This window comes from Strix aluco, chromosome 1 (assembly GCF_031877795.1).
Source record: "Strix aluco isolate bStrAlu1 chromosome 1, bStrAlu1.hap1, whole genome shotgun sequence".
NCBI classification, from domain to species: domain Eukaryota; kingdom Metazoa; phylum Chordata; class Aves; order Strigiformes; family Strigidae; genus Strix; species Strix aluco.
The window spans coordinates 58,524,397-58,546,536 of NC_133931.1; the positions used below are offsets into that span (position 1 = coordinate 58,524,397).

General features: G+C 39.3%; 1 protein-coding gene across 4 annotated transcripts in view; it reads left to right on the forward strand.

The window, feature by feature from the left end:
* LDLRAD4 (low density lipoprotein receptor class A domain containing 4) overlaps positions 1-22,140 on the forward strand; it is a 294,715-nt gene that overhangs the window by 135,294 nt on the left and 137,281 nt on the right. For all 4 annotated transcript variants that reach the window (XR_012623080.1, XR_012623081.1, XM_074822547.1 and 1 more), the window contains one exon: positions 3,998-4,138. Coding sequence is in view for 2 of the 4 variants with exons in the window: in XM_074822547.1 (XP_074678648.1) it covers positions 3,998-4,138 (141 nt within the window). In the remaining 2 variants the exon portion in view is untranslated. The remainder of the gene's footprint in view (positions 1-3,997; positions 4,139-22,140) is intronic.

Here is a 22,140-nt window from a genome sequence, read left to right on the forward strand (position 1 = left end):
CATTCACTATGCAAGTTAATGTACTGAATTTTTGTTTACAAGTCACAAATACCTGATGCTAAGTATGTTCCATGCTCAGAAGTATCTGTATTTTCATTGAATAATCTGCTTAATTAATTTGTCCCATTCCTATGATACATCTTCTGACTTCAACAGAATGTGATTATGGAGGCTAAGTTTTGCACTTTTGTGTCCTCCATTCGAAAGTAATTTTGTTAGATTTAGAAGTTACTTTTGCACATGTGTCTATTATGGGTTGATCCTGGTCAGCAGCTAAGCACCCTCACAGCTGCTTGCTCACTGCCCCCTCCCACCCTGCAGGACAGGGGAGAGAATAGGAAGAGTAGTAACAGCAAAAAGACAGTTTTAATAAGTGAAGGAAAGAGGGGTAAAAAACCAAGTCATGCAAAGGCAGTCACTCACCACCTCTCATAAGTAGGCCAATGCCCAGCCAAGTCTTTGAGCAACGGGAAGACAAACCCCCTGTTTTTTATTGCTGATCATGATGCTATATGACATGGAGGATCCCTTTGGTCAACTGTGGTCAGCTGTCCTGGCCACGTCCCCTCCCAGACTCTTGCCCACCTCCTGCCTACTCCCTGGGAGTAGCAGAGTGAGAAAAAGGAAGCCTCAATGCTGTGTAGGCACTGCTCAGCAATAGCCAAAACAATGGTGTGCTATCAACACTACTGTGGTCACAAATCCAAAACGGCACCGTAGGGGCTGTTATGAAGAAAGTTAACTCCATCCCAGCCAGGCCCAGTACAGCATGACTGCTTGGCAAATAGATTTGGTGGGAGATCACAAGGCAAGATGATTTTGACAACAGTTTTAAAAAGTTCCATTTTAAAATCAACACAGAATTCCTGTGGTATTGTGAGCAACCTTCCAGTCAACGTGGGCACATCAACAGGGGACGAGAGGCCTGACGACTCTTTTTTTTAATGCACTTCGACAATGGCAATGTTCATGTATCTGAGGGAAGGAGGAAGTAGCCATAAAATTTTACAAGAAAAGTTGATTGAGTCTGTTTTTTGAAGCCAATTTTCAATGCGGTCCATTATCTAGGACAAAAAAGTACAAATTCTTTCCTCTGGTTAGTCCTTTTATGGTAATGTTAGTTAAAAAGCAGCACTTTAAGACTTTAATAGAGCTACTAAAAATTTAAAGCTTTGTTTGGTCTTTTGTCTGAAGACTGTGTAATCTAGTGGCAAACAGAAACCCGAAGTTCTTTAGCTTTAATTGACCTGACATCTTGCTTGAACATTTTATGTCAGCCATGGGGGACGCGTGGAACGTTAGGACTCAACGCAAAGACACTGGAAAGAATTAAATACTGTGGCCAAAGTAACATGCCAAATGTACTAACTTCAAGCAATATGGTGTTTGATATTTGTCTTTCAAATAGAAGCAGTATGTCCTTTACCACTCTTAATTTCACCTGTGTTATATTCCTTATTTAAGATATCTGGAAAGTTTGAACCCTTTCAAGCCAACTTTTCTAATCTGCCAAGGCAGCTTTGTTCATTACTTGTTCTAGTTTCTTACTTCATGAAGTTGCAGAAAAGAGTCCCGAACTGTTGTAATTATGAGATTGTTAATATTGAGATTGATCTTTTAAGTCTCTTTTCCAAAAGTAACTGTTAATGACCTTCTTAGTTCCTTGGGTTTCAAAGGCTTACTGTGGTTATGAATTTTTTCATAAATTTTTCATGAATTTTTTCATAAATTTTTTTCTCTGTACTCAAAACAGAAAACCTAAGACCTTAAATGCCTCTTCAGTTTTTTGTTATAACAGAGAAGGACAGGGTGACGAACAGGGAAAAATATTTTGTTTGTACAGTATTTTATTGTATGATTCAAATAGTTCAAGTACTGCAAGGTTGGACTGATAAAGCTTAAATCTTGAGGACCTTATTTAGGCAAATACTGATTTTTGAGTGCAGCTTGACCAAGTGAAATAGAAAATTTTTTTCCACAGGAAATGATTGTTTATCTTGTGTAGCATTTTATGGCTTTCATTTATATTCCTAAGTAGCATTTTATATATTACACATATTGATGCATATATTTTTTCAGCAGTAGATTCTTGCTAGTATGTGTACCAAAATGTCATTAATACTCTTGCTGAAAAATGTTCAGAGTGAAGTTTGGAAATCACTTTTACCTACAAAACAAATTTGCTAAGAAAAATTATTTCGTTCCCTTTCCCAATTTATTTTTCCTCTCCTTTGCTATTACCATGCTTGTGTTACACATCAGATACATGTGGGTAAATATCACACCTCAGCAACTGTTTTAGGGGCTTTTTAGGATTAGAGGTCTTGTCATCTCAGTTCAGAGTAAGTCCAAGTGCTGTTAAGATTAAAGGAAAGTCTCTCGTTGCTACTATTGAAGATGAACAAATGCCATCTCTTTGTTGGGAAGGACCAGTGATCATCTCTGAAGCAGAATCAGCCAACCCAAATTGCAGCCTTAGGGAAGCCCAGGGTTCAGGGAACGGCACTACTTTAATAAACTACTTATGAGTGTTTCTAGTTCCATCTACTTTGCCTCTGCTTGTGAATGACAATCGCCTAGAATTTGTCAACATACTGGAAATTTAATCATTAAATTATAATTTGTCTAGATATAATATGTCCTCTGTGCTTTATGTGTAGTGTATTTAACTTTGGAACAAGCCTAGTGAGAAATAATTGCACGTATATTTTTGTGAACATTTCTTAATTACATTTCAAATACTTACTGTAAAGTTTTGTTTCTGGAAGTGACATTTAAATGATCCGTTTAGCAGAAGGGCAATGGAATTTTAATTATCAACCATAGTAGACATCCTTAGTATGTAACGCCTTATTTAATTATTGAGGTATTACAGCTTCAGACAGAAGACAAGTCAGACTGAAGCCCTGTCTGACTAGGCTCTGAAAATTAAAGAAAAAACATCCAAGATTACAAGGCACTGGACCGTAATTCCCATAAAAAGCTACCACTGGTTAGCACTTACTGAGTCTTGACCAGTAAACAAAAGGCCAAGGATGGAGGTAATGTCTTCCCTGTCTGAAGGGGTAACTGTGTAGCTCCCCTGTCCGTGTAAACCTTGAGTGGGAGACGAGGTAAGGAGTTTTTCTCAACATTTATTTTTGAAGAGCTAGGGATCTGTCTAGTGAGCTGTCTTACCCGGGATTAGTTAGCCAGCCTGCATCCTTTGCAGAGAAAGGGAGAGAAGTAGGAAGGAACTTGAGGTAACAAAGTTTTTGTTTAAATACTTGGTCTCGTAGGAATTATTCTCATGACGGAACCATATTTAGGGGAAACCATTCATTTTTTTTTTGTAATGAACAAAATGTCAGCCAGCATGCCTGTGCATGGCATTCAGACATTTTGTAGAGGTTTTAGAAGTTTACTGACTTTGTAAGGCAAACTGGCGTGTGGGAGTTCAATGTGCAGAGGCTGATTGTAATTATTTGGGAGACTGGTGAATTGGTTTTGAGAAGGTAGTTAAGAATAATTGTGTCTGGACAGGATTGTTCCTGGTTACAAACTATACTGTTGCCTTACAGCTGATGCTGTTTTACATTGTGCAAGATTTTTTTTAATGTGTGACAATTATTTGTTCATAGTGCTGTCTTGCCCCAAATACGCAAGGTGCCACACAGACATGTATGAGAACATAGTCTTTGTCTGAAGTGAACTGTAATCAACATGAAATACAAAAAAATAGTCTGTTTTTTAAGAAGTAGTTGAATTTCCCCAAATGGCAAATCTGATTTACTAGTGGATTGATTCTGGTGATCTGGAGTGTGTCACATATATATTTATACATGCAATGCTACAAATACTGTATTATTTATTTCGGTGTTGAAGTGCCAAAGACCTGTCCACCATGATAACACCTACTTGAAAAATATTGCCTTTAATATCAGTCATTGTAGCAGTGAAGAAGGTAAGCATCAATTTCCTCACAAATTTTTGTTTTGGTTTCTTTTTTGCCTTTCAGAGTGCAAATTCACCTGTGCCAGTGGTAAATGCTTGTATCTTGGTTCATTGATTTGTAACCAACAGAATGACTGTGGGGATAACAGTGATGAAGAGAACTGTCTGCTTGTAACAGAGCATCCACCTCCAGGCATCTTTAGCTGTAAGTACTGGCTCTTTGTGTGCATCCATGTATGTATGTATGTTGAATATGTCTGTTTACCTCAGAAATCAGTCTGTTTGGAAACTTGGTCTGCTGTATGATATCTGGGGGGGAATGAGACAGAGAAAGTAAATACTGTTTTTCTCTGAACCAGCAGTGATTTGTAACACACTTTCTCTAGGTTTCTAAACCTGGAAAGTTGTAGTTATGCAAAGGGAGTCTGTGCTGCAGACATTGAGGTTATAATCATATGGATCATGTGGCTTCTGAGAAAGAAAGCATAATATAGAAATCATTAAATAACTTGTTTTCCAAGGTTCTAAAAAATATTTTATGCTGTCTGTATGACAGTCTTTATATGCTATTAAGATTATTAAGAAAGTTGTAATCTTTCCAGTCATTCCTATTAATCAAATATATTTTATTAGTACTGAGATCAGCATCATTTGGTAGGTCACTGAGCTTTTGTAGATATATATTTAAAATAGCTTTAGTTGGTATTCTTTGTTGCATAAATATCTCACACAGTGCCGAATCACCAGAATTACTTTTCAGTGCTTTGCCCTCAGTCATGTACACTGAAATCAAACTTTGATTTTTGTTTTTGTATGTTCTGCAATAATTTATTTTTAAACCACAATTCAGCTGTCTGGATGGGGAGAAATTTTCCAATGATGCTTCTGGTCTACAAGTACAGTAGAAGTGCTGTTACGTTACTTACCGCTTTCCAAATGGTCTGGTTCTGCCAGTACTGACACCCCTCAGCACGCTCTTTCTCCTCGGGTTTTGACTATAGTTTAGGAATATCTGTGTTGTTATGTTGTTATTAATAATAGGAATTATAACCAGGATGTATCTGTAATTTTTGTAAGAAATTTGTGTGCCATTAAGTGGGATAGAATCACTAGAGTGGATTCATAATAGAAGATGAAATCAGATGTTGGATATATGCCTTTCCTCCTCTGCCCTCTAACCTCCAAATGAACATGTTTCTAAATGTTGTACTGTAAATGTTTTTAAATCTTGTACTTCGTGGTACTTTAGTACCTCTGCAGTGATTTCATAGGTTTTGAAATAATAATGGCCTACATATGCTTTTATGTTATTTAATTTTGGTTTTGTTTTGATTTGTTTTTTGGAGTGGAACTCTTTCCAAAGCCCCAGGACTAGCTGTAGGCTTTGGTGATGGGTCCAGATCAAAAGGTCACATGTATTTGCCCATGAACTTAGGCTGACCTTGGCTTTTGAGTTGTGAAAAAGTTATGCCTTATTATTGTGCATGCAAAACTTGTAAGCGTATCTTTAAACTTCAAATAGAGGAATTTTTTTGACTGGGATACTGTACAGCTCTTCTCTTAAACCAAGGCAGCACAACCATTTGTTCAAAAGGAGCCATGAAAACCACTGTGGTAGCAGATGGAGGGAAGGATTCTGGTGACAAGCAGCAGTTGGGGCATCGCAGGTGGTGGCCCTGCATGGCTGTAGTGCGACGGTGGCACCCTGCGAGTTCCCAGGTGGAGCTCCTTGGTAGAACCCCCAAAACCTCCTTCAGCTTGAGGTCTGATAGCTGGGGCACCGGTGGTTTTTCAGTACCCTCTGTGCTAGTGGCAATTGTGCAGTAATCACAGCAGTGTGCTGGCCTTCTCCTCAAAAGGCTTTATACTGTAGAAATTGTTTCTTGCTTGATCCAGGATCTGCAAACTTCCTGGACTTCCCTTAAGTCACATCTGTCCCCTCCAGCATTGCAGTAGGTCATGAACATGAAGAGAGAGGCATGCCTGAAAGGGGGTGGTGCGGGTCAGCTGGCTGCTTATCCCCCTTGCTGCCAGAAGCGTAAAGTTTATCTGGACCAAACCTGACAAAACGTGTCTGTAAAAAACCTTCAGCGGCAGGTTTCCTACTGCTTGCACAGGAACTTTGGTTGGTGTGTTTCATGATCCTGTCTCTGGAAAGTCGTGCACGTCAAGATGGCAGCATTTCTCCTACTTTTCAGTGGAGCTGGAGAAAAATAGTTTGCTTCCTTCGCAAATTAGCTTTTGACAGACGTGAGGACTGTTACCACCCATCTGTCAGTTACCCTCTGTGAGGGTTTAAAAAAATCCCGGACCGAAACCCAAGTTCCTTTACATGAATTGTGTTTTCCTTAAATCTTTAATTGTTTATTTGTTTATTTTCTCTGACTCCTTCTAAAATATGGTGTCCAATAGTCCTGCTACTTCAGACCTCCCCAGTGCTGAGTGAAGAGGAATAATTAGGTAAACAGTGTTACTAAGTCCTTCAAGAACTATATTTGCTTCAAGAACTATATTGCTATTTGTTTTGTAACAACATTGCAAATGAGGAGTTTGTAGAGGAAATATTTGATTTATTGCTAGGAGCATTCAGAAGTGTTTTACTTTTTCCTTACCTTCTGGCAGAGAGAGCGGTTCATTCTTTGTTACGTTTGGGGATATTGATAGTGACTGTACTTTTTCATCGCAATAGGGACTGTGTGACAAATGCTGGTAAATAAAGAGACTTCTGTTTTAAATAAAAAACCAAAACCCAGTGAAACAGGGTGCTAATGGTGAAACAAAGAGAAAAAAGATCGAAGCCAGATGGAAAAATAATACAACCATAAACAGTATTTAAAACAAAGGAGAATTAGTGATATTTATCATGTTCTGGCTATTAAACAGGCTGCTACATGGTAGAAATCAGTGCCAGTTGGTAATAGGAAAGAGCATTATTATTGACGTGACGGTTGTGTTGGCTTATTCCAGCCTTGAAAAAATGTTTCTAGAATACTTGTTGAAGTGAGGTCCCCAGGCCTTGGAGGGATGACATGTTGAATTAAGAAACTTGTGCATGCTTTTGCTCAATGATTTTAATGGGTATCCCTACCAGAGTACACCAGAGTACATGCACTTGAAATGTCACAGGGGACGAGGCTACCTTCCAACACAGAAGTACATACATTCATTGGCCTCTAATTCGTGACAAGACAGTAATACAGTTCAATGAGAAGAAAATGAGTGTTTAAAAAGATTCCTTGAGGAATTTTAAAGGAGGAATTCCTTTCTGGTCAGTGTTACAGATCGGCTCTGTTCTTGTATCTTCTTGCTTGTGCACAGTTCTTGAATGGGGACAAAACTGCTGAAAGAAGCCCCGCATAAGTGTGTGCTGGTCTATGTCTGAGCAGTGTGGCCTCTTTCTCCCTGGGACTGCTCTTGTCTTTACCTAGAGCATGTTGGCACTACTGTGGTATTCCTTCCCCTTTGCTGTTTATTCAAAGAATCCCTTTCTCATACTGTATTCAAACCTTCTATCCTCATGTGATGGAAACAATATTAATTTCATTTCACAGTAATACATAGACTGCCCCCAAACGATATCTAAATAAATAAATTTTCATATGGAAGTTCGGCTTTAATTTATGTAAGCAGTATGTGCCATGTTAGCGGTAGCCCCTATTTCCCGGCCACTGAAGCATTTCTCATTTGTGTTCTTGCCAGCAGCCAAATTCAGAATGTCTCATTGGAGCTTATTGTTTAGTTTAGTTAAGTTGCATGAGCAGTGGTATAGAAAGATATTTTTTGTGGGTGACCTGCTCCCTGGATCTCATGATTATACCAGATGCTATCTCATTGTGTTAGAGGAGTTTAAATCTCCCAGGCCTGGTGTTCCTCTCTCCTTGCTCTTCTTATCTGGCTCTAGTGCGAGGGCTGTTAACTCAATCTTTTAAGTGTTTCTACTGAACTCAATAAAATGTCTCATGTGGGCAAAGTTAAACAAAATGTGTATTTCTGCAGCCCTTTGATTTCATTAATTTTTCCGCTGCTGACTTCTGGGTAGGATTTCCTTATGCTGCAACATGGGCAATTTAGTCTGTATAGCACAGAGAAATTGAAGGGCAGCCAGAGAAAATCGGCACCAGTTCCATCCAAGGTGTGTTAGAGTCTGATTTTAGACAACACAAGCTACAGTCCAACAAGTTGGTCAAAATATGTGCTAAGGCATTTAAGCCGAACATCTTAAGGTAACAGCTTGCTTGGTTTACTTTGGAATTTTTAACACAGGTTTGGTGATGCATGTTGAAGCGTAACTCCCCCTCCTCAGTGAGGACACTCCAGGGCACGTTTCCCCACAGGTAGCCTTGTGCAAAGTAGCCCATGTCAACTTTTGGTAGGTCTACTTACTGTTTTTATTTTCATCAACTGTAAAGACTTACTGATTGAGATAATGGAGATGACTGTTCTTTTAGCACTACTTGGAGGTCGAGGGTGTATTTAACGGGGCAAAGCCATGATAGGAAAACTGAGATGAAGAGTAGGATTTTAAACATTGCAGACTTGGCCTTGGCAGCAGCTTGCTGCTCCACGTGACCTGCAAAATTTGGACTCCAAGGAATTGAAACAATGTGCCTGCTTCTAGCAGGACACAGTTCATTTGTTCGAGCATTTCCCTTTGTTTCACAACAAATGATCAGCCTGCCTTGTCCTGCTACAAGTAAATTAGATTTTGAAATGGGAAGCGTCGTCTGTTGTCTGTTTGCAGACTGCAGTATCCAAGTCATGTCTAATTGAGAAGGGTTGCAGTGGCGTGGGGATTTTAGTTCTTTCATTGTTTGGTGGAAAACAGTACAGGTAGTTAGTTATCTGTACTGTGATCTGTATGTGTTCCTGGGCATATGAAACACAAATATTGACATGCATGAGAATTTGAAGATGACTAAAATAAGGGAGAACAAACTCCTCTTGTCATGTGAAAATTATGTCTACATCAAATTTCAAGTTGTCAGCATTGATGGAGGTGATGTGTCATGGCTGTTTTGGCATAGAAGAGTTTGCTGTAGGAGTTAATTTTCTTCTGCAAGGTAAAAAAACCCCAAACAAATCAAATATATAGTTCTCCCTTTCACCACCCCCACCTACTTCTGTCAGCTCTGAGCCTTGTAGGGATCTGCAGGGGGTTGGAGAATGATTCTGTTTTAAAAACAAAAAGCTCAATCAAAGGAAAATATTTTGTTTAAAGAGACCTTTGGCATCCCCCTCTGACTGTGACACCGAATTTGCACAGATAAAAACAACCGCTTAGATTTACATTTTGATTGTGCTTCTGCTTTCATGTGTGCCGGGCTGTCCCACTTCAGGTGAAATTTATCCATTTCTTTAAATATTTAGCAGTCTAGCGTTGATGTTAATGAAAGTCTGGCGCTGCTATTTTGAGCATTGCAACAATGATAGTAATTTTCAGTGTCAGATTACTGCTTCTCGGAGGAAAAGGGAGATGGGAGGAGGGAAGAGCGAAAAAAAAAAAAAAAAAATTGTTTCGGGTCTAATAGAGTTTGTCATCAGCCTGGCTGTGCCAGACAGATGGATCATGAATACTGTCTAGACGCTCTCTGCCTGAGTGGAGCTGTGGTCTCTAAGGACAAGCAATGAGACGCCGGCTTAAGTGACTGGGGAAAGTCAGGACGTGCTCCCCTCTAATCAGCCATCCGGGCTGATCCTGCCCCGCCGCGCAGGAGCAGAGGCCCCGCTGGTGCTGGGAGCTGGTCAATACTGATCTCAGCTGAAACTTGGCTATTACGGGGCTTTAGGGGGGAAAGAGAGGGATGGTGTTATGACGCTATTGATTTCAGCTGCATCTGACCAGGGACTACGGGGTGATTTAGCTGGGAGTATAGATCTCGGGAGGGGGTGGATTGGGAGAGCCATCATCTGGCCATAAAGCGCATGCATAAAACTGCTCAGTCACCTGTATTTATTGATTGGTTCAGTCATACTATACACTTAAATGCTTATTTACTTGCTTACTTTTCCTTGATTTGGCCCACTTGTTCAGAAGGATTCATCTCCCTACCTGGGGCTCTGTGTGTCCCTGGTTGTTAAGATGGGGTTACATGAGGCTGCCTACACTTTGGAAAGGAGAAGCTGTGTTAGCCAAGTGAGACCTGTAGCCTAGGGCAGATCTTGTGTGATTTAGTGATCTCTCATGCTGTTACTTGTCCTTTCTCTGTCACTAAGCACAATTAATGATAAGGAAATAAAAATTTCTGTTGTAGATGGAGCAATAAATTTTTTTTACCTGGTGGAGTTATAACAAAAACTTAATTTGATACATATGCTAACTTATTTAAAAAGCAACAGATTCTCTGGGTTTTGTATTATAGAATAAGCCATAGCATTCTGGATTGTATTTCTGTGTATATATAAATACTGGATGGATGTTTTTATTTAGAAAATCTAGTTGGTTTTTAGCCTGTAGTGCAGTCTTGTTTCTTAAAGTGCTATAAGCAGGTTCTGAGCTTTGTTTTGAAATCATTTAATCTTTGCATATTTTTGAAGCACACCATGGAATGTTAGCAATTAATATTCTTGCAAATTTGAAAAAAAAGAAGAAAAACATTAAGGTGAATTTTGTGTTTTCCTTTAATATTTTGTATGTATTTTTTAAAATACTGTATTTCATGGTGTTTAACAAATGAGGTAGAATGCTGGTCCCATGAATTGTGTAATAAAACTGCAGTGGAATTCAGTAATGCTAGACTTTACCCATTCTTCATCTGGAGCCTTACAGTATTAGCAACTCGGACAAGCCAGACACACATGTACGTGGCCAGTAACAACCATGAAATGCGCAGCTACAACTTCAGGTATTTGCATCTGCTTACAAACAGGGCTGAACTAGGCTCCTGGTAAGGGATTTCCATTTCACAAAGTTTCCAGCTGAACGTTAATCATATTTTTACAGTTAATGAGAAAAGAAATAAAATCTCACAGTGCCCTGCAGATGAAAATGTGGGAATTTCAGTAGCTCTGAAATGCTATATTATTCATTCGCAAAGTATGTTAAGTCAGTTGTATCACCTTTAATCAAGATCTAGAAACAACATTTGTTAGAACTGTTTGTGTTCTTCATACACATTTCATTCACCCCCCTTTCAATTCCTGTTACCTTTTAGGAAACTTCATCTAGTACTAAACATTACAGTTTAGGACGATTATGCCTCGTAATGCTTTTGCTTTCTCCCGTTTCCTTTTTCTGCTACTGATTTGTTACAGATGCGAAAGAGAATTTGAAGTGCTCAAAGTATACAGTGTATTAAAATCTTCACTGAAAGACTGATTTTTATGTATCAGAGAGAGTGCCTAAACTTCAGGATGGAAATTTCAGAGCAGTAGTGCCAGTCATGATATGACTTTCTATCTTACAGACATGCTTGGCTCTGCAAGAGACAGGAGCTCCTTGTGAACCGTTGTAAGGCAGGGAAACAGCCTCCCGCTGACTCTGAGTGTACCCTTTTTCAAACTGTTTTCTCCACCAGAAGTTCATGGTAGCAAAAATATTTCATCAATGCAGGCCTAAAACTAAAGTATAAAACCCACAGCACAGTATCATACCACAGGCACAATTCTCCCCCTGCAGAGACAAAGAGAATAAACTGTGGCACAATTATTTTCAGACATTATTTCATGTACAACTAGTAGGTGCTCAAACGTGACATCAGAAATCATATAGAGTGAAATTGAGCAACTTTTGTTGATTTTATTTTCAGTCTACATTAGTAAGCATTGTTCGTTGCTGTCCTTTCCTCTCTACATTTTCATTTGCAGGGGTGACACTGTACAGTGCACTATGAGCTGCCTGGCTAAATCTCTGCAAGTTTTAGATGTAGTTCTGAAATCATCCTGTATGAATTTTAAAGCCACTGCTCTCCCTGTCATTCATTCAATTCACATTGGTTATTGCTGGTAAATGCTCATTAGGAGCACTGCATTTGTGCTTTATTTGCACTTGGCTGATACAAGCCTAGAGGAGCAGTCACAAACTATTTCTTCTGTACGGCATTGGAAGTTGTTCAGGTGCTTAGGTAGTATGAAGATTACTTATATTTTCATATGGTTTAAAGTGTTTCAGAGAACGTGCTTTGAGGCAGCTTTTTTTTAAAATAAAAAATTAATTTAAAAAAACTCCTCACAAAAATGGGACGTAGAGTCAAACTAGATGACCTTCCTTCTCTAAGAATGCTGCAGACTCTGATGTTTGATTGCTTTTCTTTCTGCAGATGAATATCTGACCCTTTATCTCCAGAAACTCTTCATCTCCCCGATGAAATGAACCACCTTAATTTTTCTTAAGCAGGCTCATCTTCTCCTGTTTTAAAGTAACAGCTGAAATGAAAGTTATTTGGGAGTTTGCTTGTATGTTCTGGTGTGAATAAATGCACACTGAAAATTTTCTGACTGAAGTTTCTATGTAGCTTAACGTATAGTATCATGTTTGTGCTCAAAGGAATCCATGCTTTTCAGTGATCTCTATGGTCTGTATTGTGTGTGAAATTATGTTTTTCCATATCATGTAGTGTTTAACTAAAGCATGTTGCTTTGGCCATTAGTGTGCAGCTATTTTTCTCAGACTGGAAAATCTGGGAAATCTTATTTTCTCCACGGTTTTGCAAGTGTTTGAAACCAGCGTAAACCAGTGTTGCCCCTTGTGGTTGCTCCCTCGCTTGTCCCTCTGCAAATGTGTGTGTGGCCACACAGGAGTTGGGTTGGAGACCCGGCCCGGTTCTGATGAACACTGAGAAACTTCCACTTTGTTTTGGCTCGTGTCATGTCTTTGTTTCTGCTCTCAGCTCAACTGTGCAAACTCTTATGCTGACACAAAGCAGAGGGGCAGTACAAGTGGCTCCATTCAGTGGTGGTTTATCCTTGACTGGTTTATGGTTTCCATGAAATGGTAGTATTATTAAATGACTTAGTCCTTGCTTCACTAAATCATATGCTTAAAGACTTCCTGAATACAGGAGAGTTTGGGAATTAAGAGCTAACTGTTGCTTTTGGCCTTCTCTCCCATTTTGAAAATCTCATCATTTGTCACTTTTTGGTACAGAGAAATGAAACGGAAAAATTAAGCATCAAACGGGGTCGCTCATGGCCATTCGTAGGCTTTCCAAATGAACCCATGCTAGTAGAATGTACTATAACATTTCAATAACAAAGTCCAGTTTGGCTTAAGACATGGGGCTTTATTGGAATAATGTTAGCTAGTTAAATGAATTCACAGAAACAGCTGTCCTGGGTCAGGTCATAGGCCCAGCTAGCCCAGTACTGAATCTGGCACTGGCCAGTTGCAGATGCTAAGTGAAAAAGTATAAGCAAATCAGATAAAATAGTTGTGCTTTTCCCCATAAAACCAATTCCTTGGAGGAATGCTGCACTGCTCTGCATGAGGAGCACAGGATTTCTGTCCTCCAGAGAGAATTTGACATTTAAAAAGGGCAGGAACTGAGGTAAAGAGAAGTCTCATTTCATAAGTGTAAGAATGAGAGAAGATCCATCAACCCTTCGCTAACCAGTAGATGTGTGGGCACGTTGGTTTCTTCTATATTCGGCACCTACTTTTCATGTTAAGGCATTTTGAATGTAGGACACAAGCTTTAAAGTGCTGAATTCATGTGAACCTGAAAGATTATTTGCCCGGGTCTTTTCACTTATTTTGTGAGGAACAGATATTTTTAATTTCTCTAAGTTTACTGTTTTTTCTGAGTGGTGTTGGGATTTTTTTGGTCAGGATTTGTGGACCGTGTGACAGCTTTATATTCAATAGTGAATCAAGTTCATCTTGTGATGAAAGTAGGCCTAAATTTGGCTTGGATGTTTAAAAAAACCAAATGCACGCACAAAGCCTACTGCATGTAGAAGACACAGTTGTCACCTGTGACTGTGTAGCACACAGGCATCATATACTGTGGGAGTATGTGTGTGTATATTACATCAGGCTTGCACTTATTTTTGTTTTATTTACATGCTGTGTGCAAACCTAAGGAGTGAATACAGACTGGTAAGCATTAAGAAAAATATCAGCAACATACAAAGATCTGTACCTCAGCTCCTATGAAAACATAAATTGGGATTTCTATCTTTGTTTAAAAATACCCACTCTCTTAATTACATGTTTAGGGTTAAAATCAAGGCTAAAATATTTTTTTCACCTTGTATTTAGACCATAAATGAGGCAGTTGACAAACTGTTTATACTGAGCCGCTGTAGGAGCTAAAGGAAAACAGATCAGGAGAGCGAGTTGTTAAATTAATTGCCTTTTGTATGTGATAGATTACTTTTCTCTAACTTAACAATACAGTCTAAGAGGCTAGAGATGTGTGTAACACAGCATTAGTCCAACCATACATGATAAGATCACAGCTCTACTTATCTTTCCAGCAGTATTGCTACACCGGTAGCTTCCTCTTTCCTTCTCAGATTTCTCCTTCTTCTTTCCTTCTGCTTCAGTATTGCTGTGTAATAGCTTCATAAAAGTAAGACAGATTAAGGACCTGGGGGCTGTAGAGATAATAATGACGCACTGTGTGAATACTGAGTCTGGCACCTAGTAGCACCTTGATAGAAATAGAAAGCTGTGATCACAGTATTAAAATATGCTAACAAGCTGAAGGAGCTAATGGGCTGAATTTTTACAGTGCAGATGTTCATCAGGCACTTGTACTGAATGCAATAACAAATGTGTGGGGGCTGATGGTGATATTATTGTGTTCTTGGCAGCACAACCCTCCAAAACAATTTTCCTTTCTTTGATATTTTACCAAGATTTAGAATGTTCTTTTTTGTGGTCTAAGATAACAAATGTAAGCGTGTATAAACAAATGGGTATGACTAAGGATGGTTGGGCTAGGGTTGTCTTTATTCAAATGGGGGGTTCTGTGAGAATGGGTGCACCCCTGTATATGGTGGTGGAGGTTGGTATCTCAGTTCTTGGATAATTCATGCTCTATATCTCCTACTAATGTCAGATAGTTTTACTGTTGTTCGTTTCGAAACCTAGCTCATCTGGCTAGCATAAACCATCTGCTTTGAGAAACTGTAGAGCCACAGTCTGACGTGGTCATCTCCCTGTGTTTTGCAGAGGAGAGTCAGTAGTCCCCTGGAGAACAGTCACAGTGGCCTGTATTCCACTCCAGTCCCTCAGCCTGGCCACTCAATTCATGGTGTTTCACATTTTCAGTCTCTTCTTCATGTTCTATGCTTTGCAGCTAATGCCAAGAATGATATTGCTATCTTGCAGAACCTTTCAGCTCTTTCAATAAGAAACGATCTTGACTTCTTTCCAGCAGATTCAGATATTCCTGAAGAAATTACTCTTCGTGCCAGTCAAAAGATTTGCTAGACATTGTCAGGAATCATTATGTTGCAAGCCTGCTGGTTTTTTTTTCCTCCCTGACAAAGGTACTGGCTTGTTTGTTTTAATTACCAGGATGAAAGGTGCATGTGGCTTTTGTTTGTAATAAGCTGCAGCTCTCACTGTGAATACCTGTCACTTTTGATAGGCTATTACAATGTAGATGATCAGTCAACTGGCTGCATTTGGGGCTGGCAAATGCATTTACTGTGCTATATAACACAGGTTTCAAATCACATCCCCATTTGACAAGCCTATTAGATAATGGGGAAAATAAATTCCACTGATGTTAGAAAACTAAAGGACTGAAATGATACAAGGAATGGAAGACTCGGTGATCAGTGAATAGGTCTCGCCAACTATTCCAAGATTGCTTGACATCTCTGCCACAGACTTCCTGTGCAATCCTGATGGAAACATTATTGGTTTTCTTCCTTACTTTCTTTATTTATAAAATAGAGATAATGATCTTCATCTACTTTGCAGAAGGAATAGAAGAAGGTGAAATTTTTACATGGTTGAAAAAAACATGCAAAAAGATGTTAAGGTGTAATAACCTCAGAAAAATGGGTATTATACTGGAAAAAATACAATGATAAGCTGACAGAATTAAAAAAAAAGTTTAGAAAGCATGTGCTTTATGTTGTATATTAACATTAGCACATACTATCCAATATTAATAAATTTATATTTTTCACTTGTATGTCAACATCTAAGAGCAAGGAAATGGATATGATAAATAGTTTCTAAGTAGGTACATAAAAAGTAATTTTGCATTAAAATGTGACTAGAGACAGAAGAACAGGAGTGAGTTTCATCAGTTGACTATAATTCCACAGTCGGAGCAGAATATCTTAAAAAATGGTGAATGTAATGATATTTGGTTGTGTGTTAGTGAAGTCTGAGGAGGAATATCAGAAGGATTTAATCAAATGAGGTCAGCAGTCAACAGAATGATGGGTGAAATTCAATCTTGATTAATGCAAAGTAATTCATACTGGAGGGCAAAGTATGTGCTATTAATACAGTTTATTGGATCCTAATTAATGGTGTAATTTAAGGAAAAGGACCAAAGCATCACTATGAAGGGCTGAATGAAGACCTCTTTAGAGAATATAGTTGTGGTCAGATAAAATACTTCGAATCAATAAAAATAGGATGTGAAATGTTACGATGCTGTTACATAAATCAACATTTTGCCTTTATCTAGAATGCAGTGTTCAAGTGTTGCTACAGCACAGAAACACGCTGTGGATGTAGAAAACACAGGAAAACAGCTGAAAGAAGTTGTGAACAGACTTTGATATGAATAGACACCAAAAAGTTTGGAATTTTTTACTTTTGAATCTAGGTAAAGAGTGGGGAAATAAAAAGGTACACAGAACTACGAGTGTTGAACAGAGGGTGGATCAGGAACTTAGACTGTGTTGTAAGATTAGAAGATTGCTCAGTACGATTCAAAGCTGATAAAGAAATTTTTTCATGCGTCCTGTCTTTAGGCTGTATACCTCATTACGGTGTAGTGTCGTTGAGGCAAGAATTTAGCAATATTTAAAGAAAGGAAGCCTCTGAACACTGAGTCCACTTGTGTGCAATCTATCCAGAGAGGAGTAGTTAGGAAATGTGTAAGGCTGAGGTTTCAGTCATTAAACTTATTTCTAACTGTAAGATCGGGTTGATAGGATGTTTTCTCAGTCTCTTAGAGAACTGAACATCCTCATCCAGGAGGACAGCACACAGGTTCCCATGTGTGGTGTGAAACTGAAGTCCATAGTAAGTGGCTTGGAATAGTGTTTGTGTGTGACCATGATCAAAGTCCTTATGATCAAAGTTTCCCTGACTTAAGTAATTACTGATATTGCATGTAACAGACTTCCGTCATATCTTATAAAGCAGAAATCTGGACTGTCTTGTGTATCTGTTTTTCATAGAAGATGGTTAACTAGCAAAGCTAGTTGAGTTGCTCAACAAGTGAAAACTGTGGTATCTCTGCCAGCCTGTGCCTGTGCCCTCTAGCCCGGGGAGGGCTGCTGAGCACATCCCTAGTGCAGCACAGCACGCTGAGGGGAAACGTGTACTCGGAATCACAGAGGAAGCTGGTTTAAACAAGCAAAGTTTGGAATTAAATGTGTTGCAGTATGGATTGGTGTTTGATTCTTTGAAGCTTCCTACAGCCCTTCTGTCTGTTAGCCTCATGTAGTTAATAAACCAGACCTTCAGAAATGTCTGCTCCTTAAACATAATGTACTGAACTCCATACATAAATGTTCAGCAGTAGTGGACGACATTTGTAGATCTTCTCTTCTTGCAGGAGGTGATAACAGTTTCTTTGCTTATTGCAACACACGCTATCCATTAATTAGGACTCTCAGAGGGAAATGTGTGTAGGCTGTGAACATGCAGAGTGATGCAGAGAGGTGGGAAACAGATGTGTGGTCATATATGCACCAGCCAGCTATTACTCAGATACCATCCGTCTGCTAATTAGCAGCTGGAATGTTGAATAACATTGGTGTTTGTGCGATTGCTTGAGTGCAGTCCTACCTCTGGTTTTCACACTTGCCTTAATCTCTACGCAGTGCCATAAGTAACATGCTTCAATTAAAGTTGTTTTGAAAGTGAGGTCTCTAGAACTTCCTCGTTACAAAAAATTATTTTCTTGGTGTAGATAACTGTAAGTATAGGGCCATCAGCTTTTTGTACCCTTGAAAGGACAGCATTGGGTTAACACTGGAGAGGAAACTCAACTCATCTATTTTGCTTCCTGTCATGCTAATGAACCCAGTGTGTGCCATCTCAACTTTAAACTACCCCCTTGATGATTCTCACTGTACCTCCATCAGTGAAGAGTCAGCAAAGAGCAGTCGTTTCTGAACTGCCGTAGCGGGGGGAAGTATGTGGTATTACTACCTCTATGATGAACGGCTCCTTAGGAAAACTATTGCAATTTATCTAAAGTACATAATTTACTGTATTACCTCTAAGAATTTCAATACAAAGTATTTCCAATTGGTATACATCCTAAAAATACATGCATGTATGTACACACGTGTACAGGGAGTGTAGTGATAGGGCAAGGGATAACAGCTTTAAACTGAAAGAAGGTAGATTTAAATTAGATACAAGGTAGAAATTCTTTCCTGTGAGGGTGGTGAGACACTGGAACAGGTTGCCCAGAGAAGCTGTGGATGCCCCCTCCCTGGCAGTGTTCAAGGCCAGGTTGGTCGGGGCTTTGAGCAACCTGGTCTAGTGGAAGGTGTCCCTGCCCATGGCAGGGAGGTTGGAACTAGGTGATCTTTAATATTGCTTCCAGCTCAAACCATTCTGTGATTCTCTGATATTCTAGAACAGTCTTTTTTTCTTTTGTGAAGTCCAGATCTGTGATACATTTCAGCCCTGCCCAACAATATAGGAACAGGCAGTAACAGACAATACAGACAATACACTTAGTGTTGCCACACTGGCTTTATAAATTATCTACTACTCTATAGTGTGCTTTATTCCAGGTAAAAGGCACATCTGTAGATCAGAAAGACCAACTCCAAATTTGCTGCCAGAACATAAATGCAGAGATTACTTTTCTCTGATCCAGTTTCTGCATTTGTAAAATGTTTCTCATGCTTTCCTGAAACAACTTCATTTTTTATCCATATGAAAAAACTTGCGATTAGAAGAGTGCTTCTCATCTTCCAGGTAACTGGGGAAATAATCCCTCTTTCCCCTCTCCCCTTCTCCCCCTCCTTATCTTCCCTCCCCACAGAATGCTAAAACATTGTTTTTCCTCCCACAGTTGGAAGGTGTATTTTGCAGAATACAGATGAGATATTTGTTGTCTAGCAAAAAATAAAGTGATAAAAGAGACATGTCTTTCAAGTACAAATGGGGCTTTAGAGATCTCTGTTGGAAAGCCTGATTTCTACATGAGCACAACTGTTTCTCCATATTGCCTGGAACCCTTCAGTTACATATTTGGCGACACATTCTAATATGGATTCTATAAAGACATCATTTGTCAAGCTAATAACTGTGTACAAAATGTTTATGCACAAAAAAAATGGATTTCAGAGATCTTTGAATTGCATCCGCAGATAGAAAATTTTGCAGTACTTTGCAATATACTGAACTGGATTAGATGATGATATTATTATTCCTTTTTCCATTCTGCAGGGCTAACTGAACTTAACCACTTGTTTGAACCATTTCAGTTAGATACTTTTTTTTTATATTTCTAATTTTTGGCCTCTCAAGAAGCTGAAGTATTATTTCACTGTCAAGACCTTGCTTGCAGAGTGTGTTTTTTTGTGACAGTGATGGTCTCTGACTTAAGAAGAGCAATAATAGACTTTATGGCATATTCCATCTAGGTGGATAACTGGTTATTGTAGGAAACATATATTTTTTAGCTAAATAGAAAATTTATCTTACTAAACTACAGACTGCGCAGGCTGTTTATAGAAATTATTTTCTTTAATTATGTCATATATAAGCCATGTTCAAAAGGTACTTTTGTCCCTGATTTCAGTGGCAGTTCAGTCACTTAAGTATGAGCTAGACACAAAAATATCTTTCTATACGTGACCATAGTAGTTATTTAAACTAAGGATTTAAGTAGACAGAATGTAATTATCCCCATTGCAAGACTAATACACAAGGGAAAAATGCCATAGGATTTTGTAATAGCGACAAGTGGTCAAGACATTACATTTATGCTTTGCTAGTTTTACCAGCTGTGTCTCATTCCATTATTCATACACACAGACAGACAGACAGACACACACCTCTCTTCTAATTAATTGTCAGTCAGTGGGGGAAAAGAAACAACTCTGGAGATTATTTTCCAGAGAAAATCTGATTACGGAGTGGGGCCACCAACTGCTAGAAATCTGCAGATGTGAAACAGCTTTTTGAGGTTCAAAAATCGGTGTTCATCACATGAATTTGAAAAAGAAGTGCAGCTCTTGGGATTTTCTTGGTGATCTGCTTATCCTATGTAAAAAAAAACCCGAAAAATACTTCAGGTTTTTTGCCTCCTGTTGTGCGTGAAGCTGCATCTATGCATGATTCATAGTGATAAAACATGACTCCGGGGCAAACAAGGGGAAGGCACGGGCACTGTGTGTTGGAAACTAGGGTTTTAAGTGTTACAGATGGACAGGTATAGGTGATGATCCCACATAACTTGCATTCCTAAACTGTTGATCTTTAAAAAACCCCTTATATTCCACATGGCATAATATTTCCACACCAACGGTGCATCACTCTGTGGTGAAGTACAGTCTTGTGAGGGAGAGCTTGCTGACCATGAACACTGTGAAATTTAACTGAAATGAGAACAGCTATAAATACACAAGTGTTTGAAGATTGTAGCATAGTGTTAGGGTTTTTTTTTCCTTCTTCAGTAGCAGGCTGGGATAGAAGATGGTCGTTTAGAGGTACTTGGATATAAATAGGAGCAAGCATCTAATCCTTTCAGTTGCAGAGGTATTTCTTTTCCATGTGATTGAATCACTTGGCCTCCTGAAAGCATCAGCCCTGCTCTCTGAATCCTACCACTGGCCTATGAATCTTGTCAATATTTTCTTAAAACAGGAATCAAAGCAACGTCTTGACTTCATAGCCTCCGTTCGATTCCTTCACAGGCTGCTTGCTGGGCCTGCTGGCCCTTGGCAGCCATAGCGTATTGAAAGTAGGCATGGATAAAATGTGTAGTGTTTCATGGGTGTGAAGCCCTCGCCTTACACTGCAGTTTTACACAGTATTTCCACTGCTTATAGGAGTAACTGTACTCTGACAGAGCTTTTCATTTGTTACATGTTTATAGCGCACATGGCCTGGAGGAGGTTCCTTTAGCTGACCTTAAAAGACTTGAGACTTCCACAAAATACTCCACTGACTAGTATACTAAAGCAGTGACAATCCTTAGAAAAAGCAGCTGAGCCTTTTAGGTGTGTCTGCAAAGGATGGAGAAACAGGGATAATGCTAGTTTGTGAGCAAAGAGATTGGGTGAGATTTGGTAGAGAGACTGGAAGATGGATAACTTGTGGTAGGCAGAGTGAGGCTGCCTGACGAGTCAGTCTCTGGGAAGAAAGCGGGAGGTGTGGCAGGTTGTGGGAAGAAAAAGCTGCTGGATTTCCCAAAGACTTTGCCCTGTCTTGTGTAGCTATCACCATCTGAAACTCACTGCATGCGCACGTTTCCAGCCGCCCTTCCTGCTGGTTGTCTTGAAGTCAGTTTATTATAACTCCCTGGGATTTTTGGTTCCTACTATTTCTGCAGGAATCATGTAGGTAAAACCTAACAGTCAGCCGTGGGATTCACACTGCAGGGCTTGCAATCAGCCACACTGCATGTGCGTGTTAGTAGCAAGGATGTTGCTCCAGGTGGAGCACTGCAGATTCTTGTTTATTCACATGCAGGGTATTTAGACCACCTGATTGTACTTGCTGTGTTTTCATGAAGAAAACCACCAGCAATCATCTACCCTTTTAAAAAACAGTAAAAGCAATTGGGAAATTCAGTGGTACAGGATTAGGGTCCCAATTCCTCATATATGGTGTCTCAACTCAGGTTACTGGTGAATTGCTTTTACTGTTTTTTAAAAGGGTGGATAATTCTTTCTTTCATGGCATCATTCTTTTCACTCCTAAATTAGGCAGTGATTAAAAAGATCTATAACTGGAGTTGTTTGGGGCCCTTTGATAGGACTGCATGGGAAGAACTTCACACTGAAATGATAGGCATTATGAAATGAGTCCAGAGGAGCTTTGCTGATTTAGTCCTGCTGGATATCTAATTATTCATCTTGTCTGTTACTTTCATA